At 43.5% G+C, this 21,542-nt stretch overlaps 2 protein-coding genes across 2 annotated transcripts in view; one reads left to right on the top strand and one right to left on the bottom strand.

Annotated features, from left to right (window-relative positions):
* NUP54 (nucleoporin 54kDa) overlaps positions 1–8,410 on the top strand; it is a 12,233-nt gene extending 3,823 nt beyond the window's left edge. The window contains 8 exon segments of the mRNA XM_010013566.1: positions 2,617–2,804; positions 3,693–3,889; positions 5,556–5,610; positions 6,159–6,252; positions 6,752–6,859; positions 7,203–7,322; positions 7,696–7,806; positions 8,003–8,410. Of these exon segments, the coding sequence (XP_010011868.1) occupies positions 2,617–2,804; positions 3,693–3,889; positions 5,556–5,610; positions 6,159–6,252; positions 6,752–6,859; positions 7,203–7,322; positions 7,696–7,806; positions 8,003–8,128 (999 nt within the window). The 3' untranslated portion in view covers positions 8,129–8,410.
* A 1,267-nt stretch (positions 8,411–9,677) lies between these two features.
* PPEF2 (protein phosphatase, EF-hand calcium binding domain 2) overlaps positions 9,678–21,542 on the bottom strand; it is a 13,941-nt gene continuing 2,076 nt past the window's right edge. The window contains exons 2-16 of the mRNA XM_010013568.1: positions 20,118–20,245; positions 19,503–19,560; positions 18,319–18,494; positions 17,202–17,316; positions 16,421–16,467; positions 15,835–16,001; positions 15,714–15,750; positions 15,416–15,617; positions 14,614–14,930; positions 13,436–13,621; positions 12,624–12,766; positions 12,052–12,158; positions 11,128–11,291; positions 10,463–10,550; positions 9,678–9,856 (exon numbers count right to left, since the gene is read on the bottom strand). Coding sequence (XP_010011870.1) covers positions 9,678–9,856; positions 10,463–10,550; positions 11,128–11,291; positions 12,052–12,158; positions 12,624–12,766; positions 13,436–13,621; positions 14,614–14,930; positions 15,416–15,617; positions 15,714–15,750; positions 15,835–16,001; positions 16,421–16,467; positions 17,202–17,316; positions 18,319–18,494; positions 19,503–19,560; positions 20,118–20,245 — 2,114 coding nt within the window. The remainder of the gene's footprint in view (positions 9,857–10,462; positions 10,551–11,127; positions 11,292–12,051; positions 12,159–12,623; positions 12,767–13,435; positions 13,622–14,613; positions 14,931–15,415; positions 15,618–15,713; positions 15,751–15,834; positions 16,002–16,420; positions 16,468–17,201; positions 17,317–18,318; positions 18,495–19,502; positions 19,561–20,117; positions 20,246–21,542) is intronic.

Genomic DNA, 21,542 nt, shown 5'->3' with positions numbered 1-21,542 from the left:
GAGTGTTTTTCCAAGTGATGTACAGAGTTCTGACGCATGCTAATGAAAAGGTTTGAAGATGTATAGATGCTGGAAATCTGGGTGTTGTTGCAGTACGAGGTAACAGGTGCATATGTGGATCATGAAAGTGACGTTTTTCATGTGATAGTATTCAGATTAGTGTGTGTGTGTAGTTGCAGCAGATGTCTAGAAATTAATTTCAGTATGTATTTGTTTAGGTTGCAGGATTACAGAAACTATTTAAAATAACCTTCACATCCAAAAGAAACTGTTAACATCTGGAATAAGAACTTTTCAGGGTCATTCTTTGTTTTGTTTACATTAGAAAAACCCTCTGTGAACATGGCCTGTACATACCATTTTAAGTACGCCAGCTTTCAGATTTCTTCTGCCTTTATACTTGCAGTGCTAAAACTGACTCCGTGCCCTGTATGATATCGTCAGCAGCGGTCCTGCATCTCATCTCAACAAAAGATGGCTTCCTTGCTAAGCTTCAGGCTTATACGTGGATTGGGGTCAGGGATGGTGATACCCTCCTTTCCCATGCCAATTCTTTGAAGCACAAATTTTCTAACCTGTATGTAGGTTAATACTTAATTAAAACTAGTTTTGATTATGCACATCACAGCAATTTTACAAAATATTTACAGCAACTGAGTGCCTGCGTAGCAAATATTTGTCTTCTATTACATCATCTTTTTAGGCGTTATCTTGAATATTTTGTTGATAATGCACCTGAAATCTTGCTTTCCTCTAAGTTGTGGCCTGGAATGGCTTTATAGCTTTCTGGCCTTTTAAAAAATTGCAAAGTATTAGTTGTCTGATGTAAAATTTGTTATCTTAGAGTTTCATTTACTAGAAGGAGAAGTTTTCCTTTCAGGTTAGACAGTGACACATACTAGGCTTAGTTTTGTCCCTGTGACTTTAGTGTTACTAATGCCATTGTGAATCCACGTACATTAAGTTATATACTGAAAAGTTCCGTGAATGCCACCAGTGGCGGATGCCTAAGGAAAATACTGGAGAAGTTGGTAGCATGGGTATCTGAGCAGAGTGTCAGAAGTTTGGTTTATTGCCTCTGTAAGCATCAGATATCTGATAGGAATGAAGCACTGCCCAAAGGATTTCACAAGTGTTCAAGGAATCCACTTGTATCCAATTCCAGCTCTAGAACAATTGAGAAGCATGCAGGTCTTCACCAAGAAAAGTGTGCTTCTGAGGCATGTGATACAGGCCTTCATTTAAAGGACCACAACAAAGTAAATCTGTTACAGTTTGAAAATACTTAATTGCATAAAGAAATTGTGAAATATTTATTTATTTAAAACCAAATGTATGTGTGGTCTTAGTACTACTTTACACATAAGGAGATTTAATCTTCCATGTACTGGCAAGTCTTTCCCCATGGGGTGGGCCTTTTTCACAGCCATGAAAGCGAAAGGCATGTGTTTAAACCCACATTCTTGCTTAGCTGTCACTGTTGTGCTCCACCACAGGATGGCCCAACTGAAGAAGGCAGACTCATGGTGGCGGGGAGTTACCCTCCACTGACAAAGCCCAGGCTCTTAGGCACATCCCCAACTCATTTCTCTCTTCATCTGAACTTAGACAAGGCAAAAGGCTCAAGTCACCCATTCAGACACAGTGTCAGGGCCTTAAAAAGCACTCACTGCCCAAGATGTCACCAGTGACAATAAGACAATGACAGTTTATGGGCAAGATGAGATAGAAACAGCCACTCTGCTTATAATGATTTAACAGTTTAGATCTTTCTTACAACTCACGTGGAGTTTACATTGGAGTTGACAGGGGATTTTTGAAATGGAGAAAGCATGATGTTACTTAGCATGGATGGCAGCAAGTGTTCCTGTATTAGATTATGATGTTGAATTAAACATTTAACCTTACTAGAGCTTTATTGCAGCAAGGATAAAGATAACATTAAACTTTATACGAAATTGTACAAACAAAACTTGACACTTGCTTACACAAGGAAAATTGGCTGTCTCGAATTCTTACTTGATGCATGTCTTAGCTAGTAGAAATATACCATGTCCGTGTTTTGACTTGTACTGCCAGGCAAACTTTCTTGGATCTACAGGAGGAAAATGCTGAGAAATCCATAAAGATTTATGGTTGGCTTATCTTTCAGTTTGATTATGTCAGTAACTGGTTTTCATTTAAGCATCTGGAAGGGTAATACTGTAAACTGTTTTGGAACCCTAGTCATTGTTCTTTATTGAAGTCTGGTCCTCTGGTTCCTTTTGCAACTTAGAATAACACCTGGATTTGTAACACGTTCCTGGTTGATACCAGCTCTGAAGTAGCATAAATACCCTGTTGAGTTGGCCTCTCCCAGTCCATAGCTGTTTGGGTTTTTTTTTAAATAAAAGTGGATAATTTTTGTAAGTATTTGGACTGTTTCAAAAGCTGGTGGCCTTGTGAGAGAACATTTAAGGCAGATTGATTTTACGTTTCTGCATTGCTGAATATGTTGTAACTTAAGTTTTCAACCAGTTGCTCTAGAAATTGAGGGCTTTAGCCCCTCCCCTTCATGCCGCAAAGATACAGTTTTTCTATGTAATACACCCACAGTTTTTGTTTGTTCATTTGCAGGCTGTGGGTTACAGTTTAATGCCCAGCAACAAAGATGAAGATGGCCTCGTGGTCTTGGTCTTTAACAGAAAAGAAGTAGATATTCGAAGCCAGCAGCAGCAGCTCGTAGAATCACTACACAAAATTCTGGGGGGAAACCAGACCCTCACTGTCAATGTAGAAGGTGTTAAAACGATGCCAGATGACCAGTACGTGACCTTGATGCAGTTTTGCTGTTCTATCTAGTATTACATGTTGTAAAGGGGTGCGCTTAGTCTATTTTGTGTCTCTTTCTCCTTGATTTTAGATCTGTTTATCCCAAGTTCAGTTTTGTGTCTCTCATTCGTTGGTGTTGCTTTTTCTTAAGGTTTTAAGTCTAGTATCTTTTCTGTGTATGTTACTTGCTTTTGCTGGAGTTCACAGCTGAGGACCTCAGCTAAGGTCAGTAAAAAGGCTTTTCCAGACCCTGCTCAGCAGCAAAATTTGGAGATAAGGATGCTAACCATGAGGGTGAGATAAATACTTCATATTTTAGGAGCTATGAGGTATTCTTCACTTGGTCATGCATAAGGTGGAATGGCATTGGGGTGTACTGTAATAATGACTTTGCAGTATTCCACATTGCAGATGTTTATTTTGGTGGGAAAGCTGTTCCAAGGCTCGCAGAGAGGTCTCATTCTGCATGTGTTATATCAGAGAGCTGTTTGCTTGGAGTTGTTTGGGGGCCTGAGGCTACTCTGCCTGAAGTACTTCATTCAGCACACTGACATTTCTACTTCTTACTTTCCCACTGTTCATTCTATTTCAAAGACCAAAGGGTTTAGGTTATTCTTAATGTAAGTAGTAGTATCGCCATATAACGTAGTTGCTAAAACTGGAGGGGGGGAGAATGTAATTCTGTAGAGAATTGACAGGTTTTCTCTTTCGGCCTTGCTGTGTTAAACCCTATGTTTACTGCTATTTTGTATGTCAGTTAGCTCACAGAAGTTAACTGTCGGCTCGGAGAAGTGGTAACTTTTGATTTAGGGTTGCTCTTTGTTGTGTTAGTTTCTGTATCTTGCTGATCTCTTTCTGACAATACACGTTATCTGGCTCAGGACAGAAGTGATCATTTACATTGTTGAACGCTCACCCAATGGCACCTCGAGGAGAGTGCCCGCAACGACCCTCTACACCCACTTTGAACAACCCAACATCAAGTCATCCCTGCAGCAGCTGGGTGTCAGCTTCTCCATGGCCAGAACAGAGCTTTCCCCAGCACAAGTCAAACAGCTCCTGCAGAACCCTCCTGCCGGTATGTGGTCTGGGGCTGCACAGGGACACAGCTGGACCTCTGCTGCAGCTTTTTTGGGCCTCTGGGAAAAATTATAGTGTTGGGCAATTGGAAAACACTTTTTAAAATTACAAGAGTTCCCAAGGCACAAGACATACTCTTGTAATGGGTTTAATGACAGCTGGTTTTCCCATCCAGTGTAGTCTGCCAATAGAGTTATGATTTATCAGTAATATGCCACGCACCAGTATACTATATGATATAGCCATCATAAACCACTTCAACTTGTGCAGTTAAAAAAAAAAAGTCCAATATCAGAATAATCACGTCCTGTATTCACTGCCTAGTTTTCAGTGGGGTCGCTTATCCTATATATGTGGCCAGAGATAGTACATAGACAGCCTTGTTTTAGAGTAGGCAATGCCGTTCATGCAGTTTCATGGGATAATTGTAGCTAATGCTGTGTCTATACAGTATCCCATGTAGTATTTGCAGTGAACTCCCTGCAGGGGGTCAGGGGAAGCAGCCTGTGGTTTCCAGCAGCCAATATGGAGCATGTTCATTAAGACCATAGTGTATAAAAGCACAGCAAAGGTTATGTCATCGGGATGGCAAAAAGAATTTGGCCTACTCCTACAGGACAGAGACAAGCTGCACTGTTCCCAGCTGCTGCAGTGCTGGGGAGTAACTGCTCTGTGCACAAGCAAGTTAGCTGTCTTTAATGTTGGAGGTGTATGGGGCCTGTGTAATGATGGCTGGGCACATCTTGTTAGTCTGTGACTGAGAGGGAAGCTGAGGTTGTAGGCTTACAGGCAGTAAGGTGGGTAAGGAGAGGTGTTAGTGCTGAGCTCAAGAGAAGCAGGCATACCCCAAGAGTTTTGGTATAAAGGCAAGAGCTCTTACAAGGAATGACCTGGAGTGTGATGCAATGACGAATGTTATTGTAGCTGACTGTTCTGGTCTCCTCTTGAAGCTGGCCTGAAATTGTTAAATTACCACCATTTCTATTTTTCTTTTTGGCCTGTCTTTCTGGTCAGAAAGTCAGTTGCTTCCCTGTCTGTGTTCTCTTCGTTTTTAGCCAGCATGCCTACATATGTGCATTTCATACATGGATCTGATTTGCACTGAGGTTTGGAGAGTAATAACTTGCATCATGATGCTAATGCACATGCACAGTTAAACTGCTTTTTCTTTATGTAATTACCAAATGAAGCAGTTAATGGCAAAACAAGCAACTCTTCTGTCAACAGATAAAATCCTTACACAAATCCTGCTAGGAACCATGGTAATTCTTACTGGGATTATTTTTCCCACTGGTTTGGTACTTTGATCACTTAATTACTGGGTTTTTTTGGTATTTTATTTTATGCAATAGCCAACCTGAAGAGGAAAGATGACCTAAATGTAGCATACAGTGAGATTGATACGAACATTTCCCCTTGACATGTGGATTGTCCCATTTGATTGCCTCTGGGTTGTTCCTTTCCTATGCTTTCAAACCAATAGAAGTGATTGACAGCCTTTTGGACTGAACTTAGTGCCACGGTCTGGGACCAACACTTGCTTAATTAACCTTAATTTGTATAACAGTTGTTCAGGTTAGCATAGTTCAGAGGGTTTGTAACAGCTGTAAGATATGATAGCTGTTCAGATCTACCCATACTAAACACTTGTTTGTTTTTTTAAGGTGTTGATCCTATTATATGGGAACAAGCCAAAGTTGACAATCCTGACCCCGACAAGTAAGTCTAATAGTCTGTCTGAGTATTACAGAAAGATGAGAAGTGTACAGTATTGTGCAGTACCCGTCAGGTAACTTGTAAGAAACTAATTAGAGAATAACTTTGTCAAGTGCTGATCTCTTTTGAAGCAGTGAGGATTACTAGAAGTGCCTGTCTAATCCGTTTACCCACTTAGGTGCTTGAGGGTTGTCAGGATCAAGAGTCTTACTTGGATTACTTCCAGTAGTTGTGTACTGCATTATATGAACTGGTTATTGTGACTTAGTTTTTGCAACCATTATAGTTTTTTCTCTTTATTCCTGCAGCTGAAAGTGATGTACCCTTGTACCATCCAGTGTTTACAGATAACTTAGGCTGATTCCTTTATGAAAAAGGAATGGGTCGTTAGAAATAGTGAGGACTTTACAACCTAGCAAAACAAGATATGTCTTATTTTGTAATAAACCAAGATTATCTGTAACTTCATAGTAGATTATATTCATGATTATTAATTCATATCATGTATTTAATCTGAAAATGTGTTGTAATAAATATTTGTATTCTTACAGACTTATTCCTGTGCCATTGGTGGGTTTCAAGGAACTGTTGAGAAGATTGAAGGTCCAAGATCAGATGACCAAACAGCATCAAACTCGATTAGATGTAAGGTTTCTCATCTTTATCATGACTGCTTGCTGCTATTGAAAGATGGGCTATTAAAGAGCGTCCCCCCATGCTTTCTCTATGTTGAAAACTGGAACCATGTGCATGGGGCTCTGACTCTATTTCTTCATATATATTTCTTCATTATATCTTTTGGCCAAAAACTGAGCAGAGCAGTTTTGGGTTGGGTTTTTTTCAGGTTCAAGCTTCTTGTGTTGTTACAGGCTAATTCAAACCAGCTGAATTAAGTTGCACTGGCATGGACTCTTGATTTGGGTACCCAGTTTTCTGATGCCTTCTGAAAATCCTACTTGCATATGAAAATAAATAAAAACCAGAGCCGTAAAGGTTTAGCAAAGACTTTCTGAAAGCATCTTTGGCAAGGAAGCTAAGTTGCTGGACTGAGTACTGTTTTGAAATTCCCCATTTCAAACCAGGACTAATGTGTTCTGTTATCAGAAACTCTTATGATTTCTAACTGACTCCACCTCCTCTGCAGATAATATCAGAAGATATCAGTGAGCTGCAGAAAAACCAAACGACAACTATGGCAAAAATTGCCCAGTACAAAAGGAAACTCATGGCACTGTCTCACAGAACATTACAGGTAACATGAATAGTCTAAGAAACTCATTCTGACATACAGTGTAGTGCCAGAAGGCAAACTGAGAGGGCAGGATGACCTGTGTGATTTTGTACATGGCCAATGTTGAGAATGAAATTCTGACTTCATCTAAATGGTGTTGATTTAAGTAACAGCAGAGGTCTCAGGGAAGGACTCCAGTGCACAGCAAGCTGTGGGACTGCCCCAAGGTCACAGAGGAACAGACTAAACAGAGTAAATCTGATGAGAGACAAGCTGGTGGAAGGACATAAAGACATGTCTTGGGTTAGTGGGGAAAGAGATGGGTAAAGTCTTCTCTAATGAACCTGAAAGACTTCTTTTGTAGGTGTTAATAAAGCAGGAGATCCAAAGGAAAAGCGGTTATGCCATCCAAGCAGACGAAGAGCAGCTTCGTGTACAGTTAGATACAATTCAGTGTGAACTTAACGCGCCTACGCAGTTCAAGGTGAGTAGTTAATAGCACTTTGCTAACAACTCTGTTTTTTCCGCACAAAAGAATGTAAGTAAGTTTTCCAAACCATGCATACAGAGCTGTTGTGGAAAGCTTTCAGAAGAGAAGTCCATCAGTATTGCTGCATTAGCATCATGCTCTTTGCTGCATCACTGATAGGTATTTAAGTATTTTTGAGTTCTGAGAAGTATTGGAGTTGCTTGATATTTGCATGTCTTTTCCCCTCCCTCCCCACCCCCCCGAAAAATAATTTCAAATGGAATGAGCAGCAGTGCTTCCAGCCCTGGTGCCTCAAGGAGTGGTACATGCTAGAGCTCTGACAGCTGTGAATGAGTTGGGTTTGGTTTAAGCCTGTCTCTCTTCCTAGGGCAGACTGAATGAGCTCATGTCCCAAATCAGGATGCAAAACCACTTTGGAGCTGTGCGGGCTGAAGAGCGCTATTATGTGGATGCAGACCTCTTAAGGGAAATCAAGCAAGTAAGTATTACTGGGGAGAATCCAGGGATGCTCTTTGAACTTCATAACTTAAGCCAGCTACACAGGAACTTGGGAGGTCTATCTAAGAAATTACACCAGGCTTTTCAATCCGCCAAGGCCACAGTACCTTTGAGAAATACTACTTTAAATCTGTCAAGTTGGACTATGCTCATGCTGGTTTTTAAACTATCTGCAGCATCTGAAGCAGCAGCAAGAAGGCCTGAGTCACCTAATTAGCATCATAAAGGATGACTTGGAGGACATCAAGCTTATAGAACAGGAACTGAATGAGAGCATTCCCAGAGGAGTCGTCTTCAGTTGACGCAGTGGATGCTGCTGGGCTTACACAGAACATGTTGCTCGTTCATGGTTTACCTTGCAAGGCTAAAAAAAAAACATTAAACCACATACTTTCTAAAAGCAATGGTATTTTGGCTGTTATCTTTAGAATTAGCAAAGCCTCTCCTAAGCTTTTGAACTTGACCTTTGGAAGGTTTGTATTTTATAAAGCTGTATATGCTTCAGTAAAAGAAGGACAACTGAATCTGTTCAGGTACAGTTTTACTATAAAACTCTGTGTACTGTTGTACGTTTTCTCTTTTTTTTTTCCTCCCGTTTTTTACAACAGCGTTGTACTACAACTGCAGTACTGATGGAATTGTTCCAGTTGTGACTTGGTCTGTGGAAATCTTAGCCCACTTCCATGTTTTTATCAAAACAATAAAGTAACATCCTTAGCTGTTTACAGCTAATTTAAATCATTATAGATCCGTATGTTGCTCTATGTATGTTGGTCTCTGCAATAACAGTAGCTTACTGGGGCAAGCTGCTGGAAGTTAGTGTTTCCCATTTCTGTCCTTCCTTTGGACTGCAAGGAGCTGAAGGTTATGTTTTTGTCACTTGACCTGTGTGAATTATACAAAGCTTTGCTGCCCCTTAAATAACAACAACGTGTCTGGATGTTGTCTTCTGCCTTTTTTTAATTGCTGGAGAGTAATAAATTCAGTCTGACTTTGTAATAACTTGTGCATGGTGTTGGATCTTGCTCAGCTCCATCAGCAAAGCAGTGAACCTACTGACAATTCCAGGTTAATGCATGTCACTCTCCTCCAGGCACTGCAGGTAACTGGTATCAAACCCAAGGCCACAGAGCTGCTTGGCAGCCTCTACTATCCCCAACTACGATACAAGGTCACAGTCCTTAGATCTTACCTGGGACCAAGTACTCCAGAGTAGGGGGCTACTACAAGCACAGGAGAGACAGCTTCCCCACCCAAGTTGCCTTTTTTCCCTTATTACAAGAGTTACTGAGAATAATAGAAACAAAAATACATTATTCTCTGCAGTAGGAGTCTGTTATGATAGAGATGGAATAATTCTGTTCATTAACCACAAATAAAAAAAAAAAGAAAAATTCATTAGATAAAGAAACAAAACAGCCCAGAAACAGTAATGTAGAAAAAAAATGTTTATTAAATGGGAAGTTGTGCTCTAGCAGTTGCTACCAGCTTGAAATACACCTTTACTTCCATTTTACTACGCTGGAAGTACACCTGTAACATTTCATCACATGTATTGACAAGGTAAGCTAAGTTGCATCTTCCCTTTGAGCAGGAAGTTCTATTTAAAACACCTCCTTAAAAATGGCCAGAATTGAAGTGCAGCTTACCTATTTTACCCATTCCCTTCCCCAAATGGATCACCACTGTTGGATACAACAGTTGCTGTTTTCAACCAAGAAGTGCTCCAGGTACCTGCCTTCCCTCTCCTGCTTGACAGTTGCAGGCACACTCTGCAGATAGGTGAGGGCAGTCCCTCTGGCTTCACAAGCAGTCAAGGCATTGGAGGTGGCAACCCACACCTGGTTCTTGCTACTGTGACTGTCTGACAAGGCGGAAGGCTTCTAGGAACTCATTGAAGTCAATGTTTCCATCCTTATTGAAATCAATGCTGCGAACTAAGTCGTTAATGCCATCATCCGTGAGTTCAGTGTTCATGTGGGAGCTGAACAGCTTCCAGGTTTGGTGGAATTCCTCAAATGAGATGAGACCTATGGAGAAGAAAGGCCACAGCCACCTCAGCGCCAGGTCACCACGGGCACTGCTGCAAGGAGGGACCCCTGCTCAGGCTTGAACTCTCATCCCACCCCTGCTGCCTGAATACCCTAAAGGAAGGAAAGAAATCACTCATCATCTACATTTTACATACTACAACTAAATTTCCTAGCATGGAGAACACTGACTAGAAGGCAAGTTAAAGCCAGTAAAGAAACATAATGCAATTTGAGAGAACAAAAGAAGCCAAAGACTTGTGTTTTCTCTTGCCCAAAGTAATTTGGTGGAGATGACTGCTTGAAAGCAAGTAATGCTCAAGATCCTGCATTAGTATGGTGCATTACTGTCAGTGCTTGCATCACAGTTTTTGTTCTGCTGAACTCCAGAACAAAGAACTATTAATTCTCTATCTGGACTGCACAGAGCTCTTCAAAATGCATCAAGTTTGTGGAATCATGCAGTGACATTTCAGAAGTTCTTGAGGAGGAGAAAGACCCAAGCCTTAAACCACTGAATAAAAATGCCTTTGTACATATTAAAGGGAGCCCAAAAGTAGAACAGAATACAGCGCAGTGACCAACACCCCCTGCAGACCTGCTTACCTGAATGATCTTTGTCAATGATCCTGAATATAGTCTCCAGGTTGGATCTGTTTCGATAAATGACTTCCAGCAAGCTCGTCTGGATGTGCTGAAAGACAACACACTCATGCTCCTGCCCTTCTGACAGCTGTCTGCTTTCTCTGAGCAGTGTCTGCTACCTTCACGTAAATGAAAACATTTAGTCCTCTCAAGAGTTTGCCAGCAGTGCACTTAGCATCGTGTGTGCCTTATGAAGCAGGTTGGTGATGACTGGATCCTCTGTGCCACTCTGCATTATAGCAACTTACTGCTTCCAAACGTGGCTTTTCCAGGCTAACAGCGAAGACAGTGACTTGGACTATGCTTTTTAACCATTGCAGAGTTGGTTTTGCTGGGTGTAATTAGAGAAACTGTGACTCAGAGAATGGAATATAGTTTTCCTACTCAAAAACCTGCATCCAAAACTACCTCTAGGTTTTGATTGCACATGCATCATCTATTTCTACAACTGACTGAATGTTTCTGGACTAATTCAATTCATGCAAGCTTTTCCATCGACTTCAATACGATTTTGAATTACACAAGAACTATCAATTCCCCTTTAGTACCTTTCTTGCTTCCACATGCTGAAGGGATCTGGTGACCTGCTTTGCATCATGTTTTGATGGAAGGGGATGAGTCCTTACCTCTTGGCTCCGCTGCTCCATGGCCAAGTCGTCCAGCCAGGACTTGTATTCCAGCATGCCATCTGTCGTGCTGCGCACCAGCTGTGGCCTCAGCATTCGCCAGGGCAATCCCAAGTGCAAGACTGACTCCACTGCTGTTGCCCAGTTGCTCAGCGTGATCCTTCCTGTAAGGAAAAGACCTCTGAGAATCAGACAGCTGGAAGCACATGAAACCAAAATATAAAGCCTATAGCAGTACACATACCCAGCCTGCCATGCTGCTGACAGCAACAGCGTTATTTCTCCATGGCACACTTCAGCTCTTTGGTACAGGCAAAAGCCCTACATGGCTATACAGACACCAGGTACAAGTGCATTGCTGCTCCCCCCAGCCTCAGCAAGCTTTTCGTCATTGCAAGAAGTCAGGGCCATGGGCCTGCAGTCATCTGAACAACAGGAAGACACTAACTCTGGATATTTCCTTATAAATTTGTGGCCTACAGCCAGGGTCACCCTGCAGATTGTGGCCTACACAGCTACACTAGTATTTCCTCAGCGACCCAGAAACATGGAAAATCCTCTAGTTTAGCAGCTGCTGGAACAGCTGAACTGGACTTTTGTCAACAGTTTTGCTGCCAAAGAAAAAAGCAAGAAAGTAGTTCTACCCGGAAGCAGCCAACCACTGAGTCCCTTTTCTCCCTCGGCCCACAGATGGACAGAACTCAACACCACATCTTGGCAGCTGCAGCAGCAGAGCACTCCTGGCAGATATATAATTATGAACTCTCAACTCCTTCCTTAAGGCTCTTACAGAGACAGCTGCCACAGAGGACATCTCTCACTTCCCTCTTCCCTGTGATTTTAGATTCTGGGGATGAAGGAGCTCTTGGAGACCACCCAGCCCTTCCCAAGTGACATGACAGACATGTTCCAGGTCAAATTTACCCATATTGTCCTTATCGTACGCCTTGAACGCGCTGATGAGGGCTGAGGTGTGAGCAAAGAGCTTTTCCCGCAAGGCTCGAAAGGCTGACTCCTCTACTCTGCTGATTCTGAAGGGTGCAGAAAAGAGAGAAGCGTATTAAGGACTTGCCATGAAGCATGAGAGAAGCTGCACCCTCACAACCCCCTGGCCTACCCCTGCATTGCCCAGCCCCTTGCATAGCTGCTCTGCCCAGCTGCAGCTGCATCTAACTACTTGTGATGAAGCACTACATGACAAGCACAGCCCTGCATCAATTTGTGAAATAAGGCAGAAGGGAACCTCAGCAAGTGTCAAAACTTAAAATTTGACATTGGAAAGAGAAGCTGGAAAATCATCAGTCTGTAAGTTTCTGATCTTGTAAGCTCCCTCCTCAAACCTTGAGCCTGCACAATGCTGGAATCCTCCTCTGTGCTATTAGTTAGTAAATCAAGCTGTGAAAGTTCAGCTCCAAAGTCAAACATTCTCAAAGCTCCCCAGGTTTTCCCTTTTGGAATTTTGACTTGGTGAATACAGAGCAACTGGAAAGCCTTGCCTTTGGGTCATAGTGAGAGTATGGGCTGCCTTGTTGGCTTGGTACTGAACAAAATGGGGGACGAGGTCTGGCCCCAGCTTCACGTAGGCTCCCCTGTTGCTGCCAATCTCATAGTAGTTCGAGGCTGAAAATATGGTCAGCACCTAACCCCCCCAAAAAAAGAGACATTTACAATCAGTACATACATCCTGTATAATATACATGTGTATCTGTGAAAACAACAAAACCAATCCTATCGGTTAACAGACTGGAAGCACCATGTTTTATGTGGAAAAGGAAGAGTAGGGTGGCCTGGAAGCCTTACAGGTGTGAGTTCGAGGGCAGTGCAGTTCCTCACGTGGATCTGACCACACACTGGACTTCTGTGATTTCACTGTGTTCTCCTGACAGACTTCCACTCTCCACTGCAGTTGATGGAGTCAAAAGTGCCCCTGTCACTGAACTGATCCTGAATCTTCCAAGAGCAAAACTGCTGCAGCAGCTTAGTAACACCTTTCATATGTCATCTTCATAAACAGCTGCGTTAAGTACAGGCAATGGCACAAACAGGTTCAAATGTCAGCTACTGTGCACAAGAACGTGCTTTGCCTGCACATCAGATGCCCCTCACAGTGTAGGTGGCTCCAGACTGTCCGGACCTAAGACCTCAGCTGGAAACACACTTCAGTAACTCCCAATAAGGCCATTCAATGATTTTGTATGTACCTAACAGCCCTGTGGAAGAAATGCAGAGCTGACACAAGCCACCACAGAACATGCATCCTGGCAGGATGGAAATCCAAGTATCCTTCATGCCACCCCCCCTTACTGACCTTCCGATTGTGACAGAACTCATAGCCCTCTTGCTTGCACTCATGGGAGCGGATGAGGAACTGCAAGTTGTACTTCTCAAGGATCTTCCTTGTCACATCAGGCCCAAAGTAGCAGCCACCACCTCGCACTGTATTTACTATGCAGCCCTCCTGAGGCATGGGGTCACTCCAGAGAATGTCTAAGATCTGAAGGGAGTTGAAACATTTACTGAATGAAGTGTACCCAACAGACATCACCCATCAAAGTTTACGAAGCAAATACAGCTCTGTCTCCAAATCGCTCCCTGCGATGGGATAGGAAAAGAGAGACAATCCTGCCATACTGCTCTGCAGGACTGTCACAGACCTGGTCTGCCACAGAGGTGACAATATTGTAGGCCTGGGGGAAGAGGGCTGTCCATGAATCAGGCCTGATACAAGCTTTCTCTTTGCTGCCCCTAAGATTTCAAAGGGCCTTGCTTGTCCTCCTCTATACCAAAACACAGGTCTCAGGGCAAGAACACCTGACAGATCCTGGCAGGCCATGAGCAGGCTTAGTATTAAACTCCTTTGCACTCTAGCCAGGACATTCCACAGCCTCCAGAAATATAAGTGCTGACTCAGTAACTGCTATTTGGATTAAAGTTCAATCTCTTTAACCCTGACCTCAATCTATAGCTTTATTCTGATAAGGTGTGCAGTGCTGAGTTGTCATGTAACGTAAAGGAAGGAAGGATGGTTTCAGAGCACACAGAAGGGGCTTATGGAAAGACTGGTCTAACACAAACAGGTAAGCAAATTCCCAGGCTCTGACACTCCCTAACAATCTACTCACAGGGCAGCCCAACTAAAACCTTCAGTCTGCTCTTGGCACACAACATCAGAACTCACTCGTCAGCAAATGACGTGCTCATTCAGTACCCACAGACTGACTTCAGGTACCCCACATACACAGCAAGCAATATAACCCCTGGGCTCTACAGTCAGTCTTGTCTATTATGTTATTTCTCTTCCCTACAGTGATTCAAGAAAACCTGTTGCTCTGCTCTATGTCAGAGCAGCAGTTTTAATTATACAACCATGCAAAGAGATCTGTGCACTGACCTACATGTTTTGCACTGAGATTCCTCATAACAGAGAGCAACCCTGAAGGAGGCACCTACAGCCCACCAAGCTCAGGGCCCTGCTAGACTACTCACCTGCTTCCAGTCCTCTTGGCGAGTCTGGCACAGCCCATCCAAATCCGTCAAGGAGACCACGCTGGCATAGGTGAGCTCCTCCTCCTCTGACTCACTGATGTCCACAAGCTGGCGGCACCGCTCAATTTGCTCCTGCACTGTCTGCCGGACCCACCTGGAGAACTCCAGCCTGTTGGCTGTGCTGGGAGCCTGGGCTGGTTGGGGTGAGGGAGGTAAACTGGGAGCTGCCTCATTCCCTGCTGGGTCAGCCTCTGCTTTGCTCTTCTCATTTGTTTCCTGTGTTTCCACGTTTCTGTTTGACTCCTTTCTTTTCTTCCCTCTCAATACAGAAATAAACTGAAAGAGGTAAAAGAGAAAAGAGACATGATCACACCACTTGGAAACCAACATCTTCAGCTCTAACATCTTCCACTGGCAGACTGTCAAGTGACCCAAGCCTCAATTCCCTTTGCTGCCACCAAATGCTGATTAACTGTGGGTGATTACTAGAGCCATCCTCTTGTATACGCCGTTCTGGGTTTACAGCTGGGGCCCTCCATCCATCCTGACTACAGATCACTCTTCTTCAGTGACCTTAAGCTGCTCAGACATTTCACAAAAGATAGAGCATCTGCAGTGGGAACATGTTGACAGAATGAGGAAAGGACTAATCCTTACACATTCCAGAAGCCAAGAATGCGTCTTCCCTTCACACCTCCTGCACATACGCTATTTAACCAAAGTGATCCCCTCCAAGCCTTAATACAGTTTGTCTAGGAAGATCATCAACAGCCAAGGCGACTTGTAGAAATAAGCTCCTCACCACAGATCAGCAACACTGCCGTCTCTTGCAATGTATAGGAAATGAAACCTACTTTGTTCCTTTGAATTTTCTCAAGCATGTCCAGGTCAGTGGTGTCAGAGATGCCCCCATGTATAATGAGGACTTTCTGATCAATCAGGGTGGCAAGGGGCAACCAGCAAAAGACATTCTGAATCATCTTCAAGATTTTCTTCCCATGCACCTAGGAGGACAGGTCAGAAAGGGAAAGATGCTAAAAAGCATCAAGGCTTTAAAGTCCACATATCACCTGGTAAAGGAGATACAAAAGTATACCTACCTTGTATTTATGCATTACTTCCTTGGTGAAACCATAGCTAAAGGAACAGGAGAAAAGAAATTCAGTGGGATTTCGTAGCAATACCCTCAACATTGCAACCAGCCCCACACAGAACCCATACCGTAAGTTGACCATGTGGTCCTCATGGTTCCCACGGTTGAGGTGAACCTCCTTTGGATAGATCAAGAGGAAGGTAAAGAGGATGATGAGGATCTCAAGTGAGTGTTTGCCTCTGTCTACAAAGTCGCCATTGAACACATAGGACTTAGAAGGGGAAGGAAGGCCATTCTGTAAAAGCAAGGAACAGGCAGATGTCACAAGAGAGGCCTCCCCACAATCTCCATGTACCTCTCCCTGCCAGCACCACATGCTCTCACTCCTGTCCCGGGTTACCTTATACAATAGGTCTTGACTTCTACTTTTGTCCTGTAGGCTCCCAGTGGCAAATGCACCAAGTGAAAGCTGGCAGTCAGGAAGAGTTGCCATGGGTATCAGCACTTACAAAAACGTCCACTGTCACTTCCCAAATATACACATATATCAGATTTCAGCAAAGGAATAAGCTGCTGCTTTGTGAAGCCAAACTGATCAAATTGACCTGGAGAATTGCATGTGAAGGCCCCACTTTTGCAAACCCTTCTCTGCATGACCCATGCGATTCCTCTCCCCATGCCTGGCCAGCCTCCCTCTCCAGATTTGTTGCCTACCTTATAAAATATGAGGAACAAATCATCCAGTTGGCCATGCAAGTCTCCTGGCAGGCACAAAAAGACAAGTCATGGTATGTTTACCTTCAATTTTAAAAGACACCAATGAATAACTTCCTATAAAGTATCTATCTCCTCTAGAAATTAACGACCACTGAAATATTTGGGAAGCTCAAGGTACAAGTTTTCTTACACCGAGGCTTGTGCCCAAAGGAAAATGACATGATGTAAAGGCTGAGAACACCAAAAAACCCACACCAGATTCTGAAGCCTCTAATTCAGAAGTTTTGTTCATTTATCTCTTATGATGATACAACACGACACAAGAAACTGACCATTACGTGGGAGAAAGCTTTGCATACCAAATAATAATCAAACTAGTTACCATCTAGGGGCAGGGTTTGTCAATTATGTATCCCAAAATCTGTCCTGGAAGCCAAACACAGGCTACAAACAGACAAACCATGTTCCCTCAACACCCCGTCTCCTTCCTGTTCCAGACCAAGCAGAAAGTGGGCCAAGACGCAGACATGTTCCCTCCAGCCTCCAGGCTAGTCTTTGCAGCAGCTCACATTAAAGCATTGTAGGGTAAACCTGAATATTTTGGGCAGCACCAGTTGCCTCTCTATGCAAACAAGCATTTGCTAACAGACCTCATTTATGTTCCACATTCAGTACAGAAGAGGGCACAGGTGCATGCTAGCATTTGATATCTTTCCCACCCCTTCCACACAAGTGATCTGCCCCAGAGACTGTGCAGTACCCTCCCTCCCAGACCTACCGCACACAGTGACCTCCTCGCTGTAGCACGTGGAGACATGACTGATGTTTGGCAACTGCTTGAGGTGCTTCCTGGTCTCATGCAGAAGGTTTAAGACATAGCGAGCGTGGAGCTGCTACTAGGAGAAAGCGAAGGGATTAAAGCAGGAAATCAGTGACCTCTGAGCAGCAACACAGCTCTGTCAAAGGCCCCGAGGACCCACCAGCAATAGCCTGGATGGCAGAAGCTCTCACTGGGACAATATTGCTGACCTATGGGCTTGCAAACAAGATGAGGCCAATACTGGGAAACAGCAGGATGGAGGAGACTGACCCAAAGCAGCCTCAGCACTGGCAGGGGTGTCAGGAGAATCCAAAAGCCCTAGGCAACACTGCTTCCCAGAGCATCAGAAATTCCAGCCCAATATCACAGGTAAGAAGCTGCTCCTCTAGATCTTTCTTAGCCTTTTCCACATTAAACCAGGCTGTGAACTCTCACATGTCCTGCAGAAATATTCATAGGGTGTAGGCATTGAATACTAGTCAAGACACTAGAGACCTTTGTTTTACAAGTCATTTTGTTTGGAGAAGGGGCCTTGTGGTCTGTTTTGCAGTTCAGCACCTTGACTGAGGGATGGCAACAGAACACTGCAATTGTACAAGGAATTGTCTTATTAGTGCTGCTGAACTGGTACTGGACTTCCTAAGCAAAACCCTCACATTTTACATTTTAAATGTAAGTCCAAGCTGCATGGCACAAAATGTAACTTTAATCAGCTGTTTCCATCTGGGCCATCCTAAGCTTTTTAACAAATTGAGGAATTGCAACAAAAAATGACAGAATGTGTCAACATGGACTGTTGGGGGGTCGGGTTTTTTCCTTTTAAAATGAAATTCAGGTTAATAGTGGTACACGCCTGTGAAAAGTTTTGAGGTTTGTCCGAACTGCATTTTCAGAAAGGAAAAAAGTGCCTGTGGTAGGGGGAAACACCAAATCGTTACCAGTCCCATTTGCTTCACAGCCTGCCAGCTCATTATACTCCAATCAGCTTAGCTTGTTAGGAAGGCTAAAACCGAACTATCTATCCTACACCCCTGCATAGAGGATGGGAAAGCATAGTCCCTTTTGGGATCCTTACTTGTTTCTGTTTGAAAGCTTCCAGCAAGGCAGTTGCATGGTCAGGAAGGAGTGGGAAAGAGAGATGGGGTCCAGTGTAGGAGTCTGGCACCTCCATGGATTCATAGTCACAGTATTTTTCCAGCTCTGCCTCTTTGAAGCTTTCCCCGCTTATGAACATGCGACTGATAAAATCCCCTGGACAGCAGATGGGTCAGTTGTTTTAAAAATAGAGACAAGAAAAAGTTAGGTTGGCTCAATACACCGTTCTAGTAATGTGTCAAAGAAAAGCTGTTTGGTTAGGTTAGAGCTCATGAGCAATGGTAGGGGTGGGAGATGATAGCTTCCAGTATGACACCAGTACAGAATCTGCAGCAGGGGAAAAGGCTGCAGGGACAAGTTTCCATGTGCTATGTGTCAGGCAGTACTGGCAGCTATGCTAGCGAAACTTTGGTAGAGCCAGATGGACATTGGTTGCCATGGCTAACTGAAATCTTATTTTCCATGACGTGCAAAAGCAAACTGTATAATAATGAACCATCTCCCACATCCCTAATTTGTATAAATACACATACGCTCCTTTTTAGTGCTGTAACATCTCAGAGCCCAACTCTAGGAACAGGACACTATGGTCCCCTTTTATACAGACACTGAAAAAAATCTTCCTCAACAGTTTTGCTGTAAAATATGCGGGGTGGTTGTAAGAAAAAGGGTGGCAGTTTGAAAGGAAGAAGCAAATGCTTCAGCAGGTTATGGTCAGCAAAGTAAATGATTAGTTTTGACTTACTACCATGGGATTTTAGAGCTAAGCTCTTTAGCAAGTTCCCAGCACTAAGGTAATGCTCTCTACAGATTCAGGAAGATACAGTATTGGTTCCCACAGCACTTCTCTCCCCCCCAATTATAAGTGAAAGACTAAATATAAATCGAATAGCCCAGACACTTCTAATACTACTCATAGAAAACATACTGAGCTTCTGTGCCCCCTTCCAGCTCCTAAGGAGCAGGAACTGTCTCACATCCCTTGCACAGCTCTGACAGTCTCCAGACAATTCACTCCCTATCCAAATTCCTGATGCCATCACTCTTTAGGCTCTTTTGGCTCCATTTGCCATCCTGAAGGGGCAGCACTGGACAATGAATCAACACAGGGTGTGACCTTCTGAGCTGCTGGTGCTCATCTACAAGCAGCACATAGAAACTTACTCTCTTTACTGCTGCTTGGTGTGAAGTGATCCATAAGGTAACTGAAGAAGTTGTGAAGCTGCAAAAAGAGAGCAAGCCCATCATCATTTACCCTGGAATGAAGTCCTGCAGAGCAGCAACTTAACAGGATCTTCTTTCTAGAAGTATTATCTAAGCCCTTCTCACATTGTTGGGTGTGTACAACAAAGCATACTATACCAGTTCTAGTTCGAATATCTTGTGATCAAATCACCAAAGTAGCTTTACCTTCACCCATAGAGACAAAAGTACACCTGTAAGCCCTCATTCTTCCTGGCTGACAGCAAGGCAACCACGTAAGAGAATATCAATCAAAGTTAAAGTATAACAAACCAAATAGCACTGTCTATTGTGTCCAACTCAGGAAAAACAATACTAAATGGTCCTTACAGCTTTCTTTCAAGACTCATGACTTAGGGTCTCATCAGACATAAGCAGGCAGGAAGTCAACAGGGTAAGAAGGAGCAGGAAACCCAGTCCTTGGCCCACTGAAGTACTTAGAGATTTACCAGCCAGTAGCCAGAAATGAGCGAGCCTGTGGCACAGAAACCACCCTCCTGTGTATTTTCCTACGTGGCCTTTTCCGTGGCACCTTACCTTGATCTGATCCTGTTCACAAGCGTACTCTATGGATTGAAAGATTCTCCAGGTGCAACGCCGGCGCATTTCCAGGCGAGCAACATAGCGCCGATACCACTGCTGGATCAAGACAGCTGCCTTGAAAGCTGGGGACAAAACCAGAACCAGCCTGCTGCGCTGCGCTGGCTGCAGCTGAGGCACCTTGCTACAGTTCCTTTCCTGACCATGAGAATTGCAGAGGGACCTCTCTTTTTCAGGAAAGGTGTTCTGCCTAAATACTAAGGGTAGCAGAACACCCACATCTTTTCAGATTATTGTGACAGGTTGATCTGGCTCTGCCTGACCAGAGATCTCTGATGAAGCACTTCTAACCATTGCTGCTGGCTCCTCAGCACCAGCATTAACAACAGCTTATTAGCCCCCAAAGATCCAAATGTGCTCTTCAGTATTAATAGACAATTTCTTCCCTTTCTATCTACCTTGATCATTTTCATGTCCATCTTACAGTCTAGGTACTGTGGCTTCAGGAAACTAGAGATTTGACTGAGGCACAAAAGGAGTTGAGGGAAAACAAGACACCAAGTCCCCTTCCAGAGCCTTAAAAATATGGGGATTATCCACCTTCCTTCTAAACCAAATCACTACCTCAGGTTTTGCTGTTCTGGACAAACTTCAGAAGGGATCTATTCTAGCAAAAATGTTAACATACCATTATCTTAGAATAAAAGAAAGACAAAATTAACACCCACAGTGAAAAGAGGGAGACAGATCTTTTGCCACTTACTGACACGGACGGAACAAAATGCAGCAAATGATGACTATTTATTTGCCCTGATCTTTAAACCATAACCATTCCTCTGAATTTTCCCCATTCCAGTGTTTTCCATTAAAGTATTATTTCACATGGGGTGTGTGCATATTCGAAGTACATTGGTGTAGGGGCCCATTTGCTTTTTCAAGTTCTGCCACAATCTAGCATCTCTAGAAACTCTTCCATCCTCCTTAGCTGCTCTTGACCCCATATGGACCACCTGGTTGCTTACAGCACCCTGCCAAACAGCTTTGTAACTTGGCTTCTCTCTTTTGATAACCTCTGTGTACCTTCCTAGAGCCCTACATCTAAAACATTTTCTAACACTGCTTCTCTGTGGCATCTTTAGCTGAGGCAGGGAGGGATGACTGTTCTATCTACAGGCTAGCCCCAGAATCAAATGGAGATGACAGTCAGCCCTGCTGCAGAAACTTGTGTGCCTTTGGTATCTGGTTTGTGAGAGAGCACTGCCACGTTCACCAAAGCAGGGAGAGCAATGGGGGATGCGGGGTGGAGAAACTTGATTAAAAAGAAAGCAACACCCCACCTGTACCCCAAAGACTGCTACATGCTGGCAAAAGACAAAGAGATCACATTAATTCAATTAGCTTGCATTAATTATGTAACATAAA

Source organism: Nestor notabilis, unplaced genomic scaffold, assembly GCF_000696875.1.
Source record: "Nestor notabilis isolate BGI_N333 unplaced genomic scaffold, ASM69687v1 scaffold30794, whole genome shotgun sequence".
NCBI classification, from domain to species: domain Eukaryota; kingdom Metazoa; phylum Chordata; class Aves; order Psittaciformes; family Psittacidae; genus Nestor; species Nestor notabilis.
Note: the sequence above shows the minus strand (reverse complement) of the source record. Positions and strands in the feature narration are given on the sequence as shown.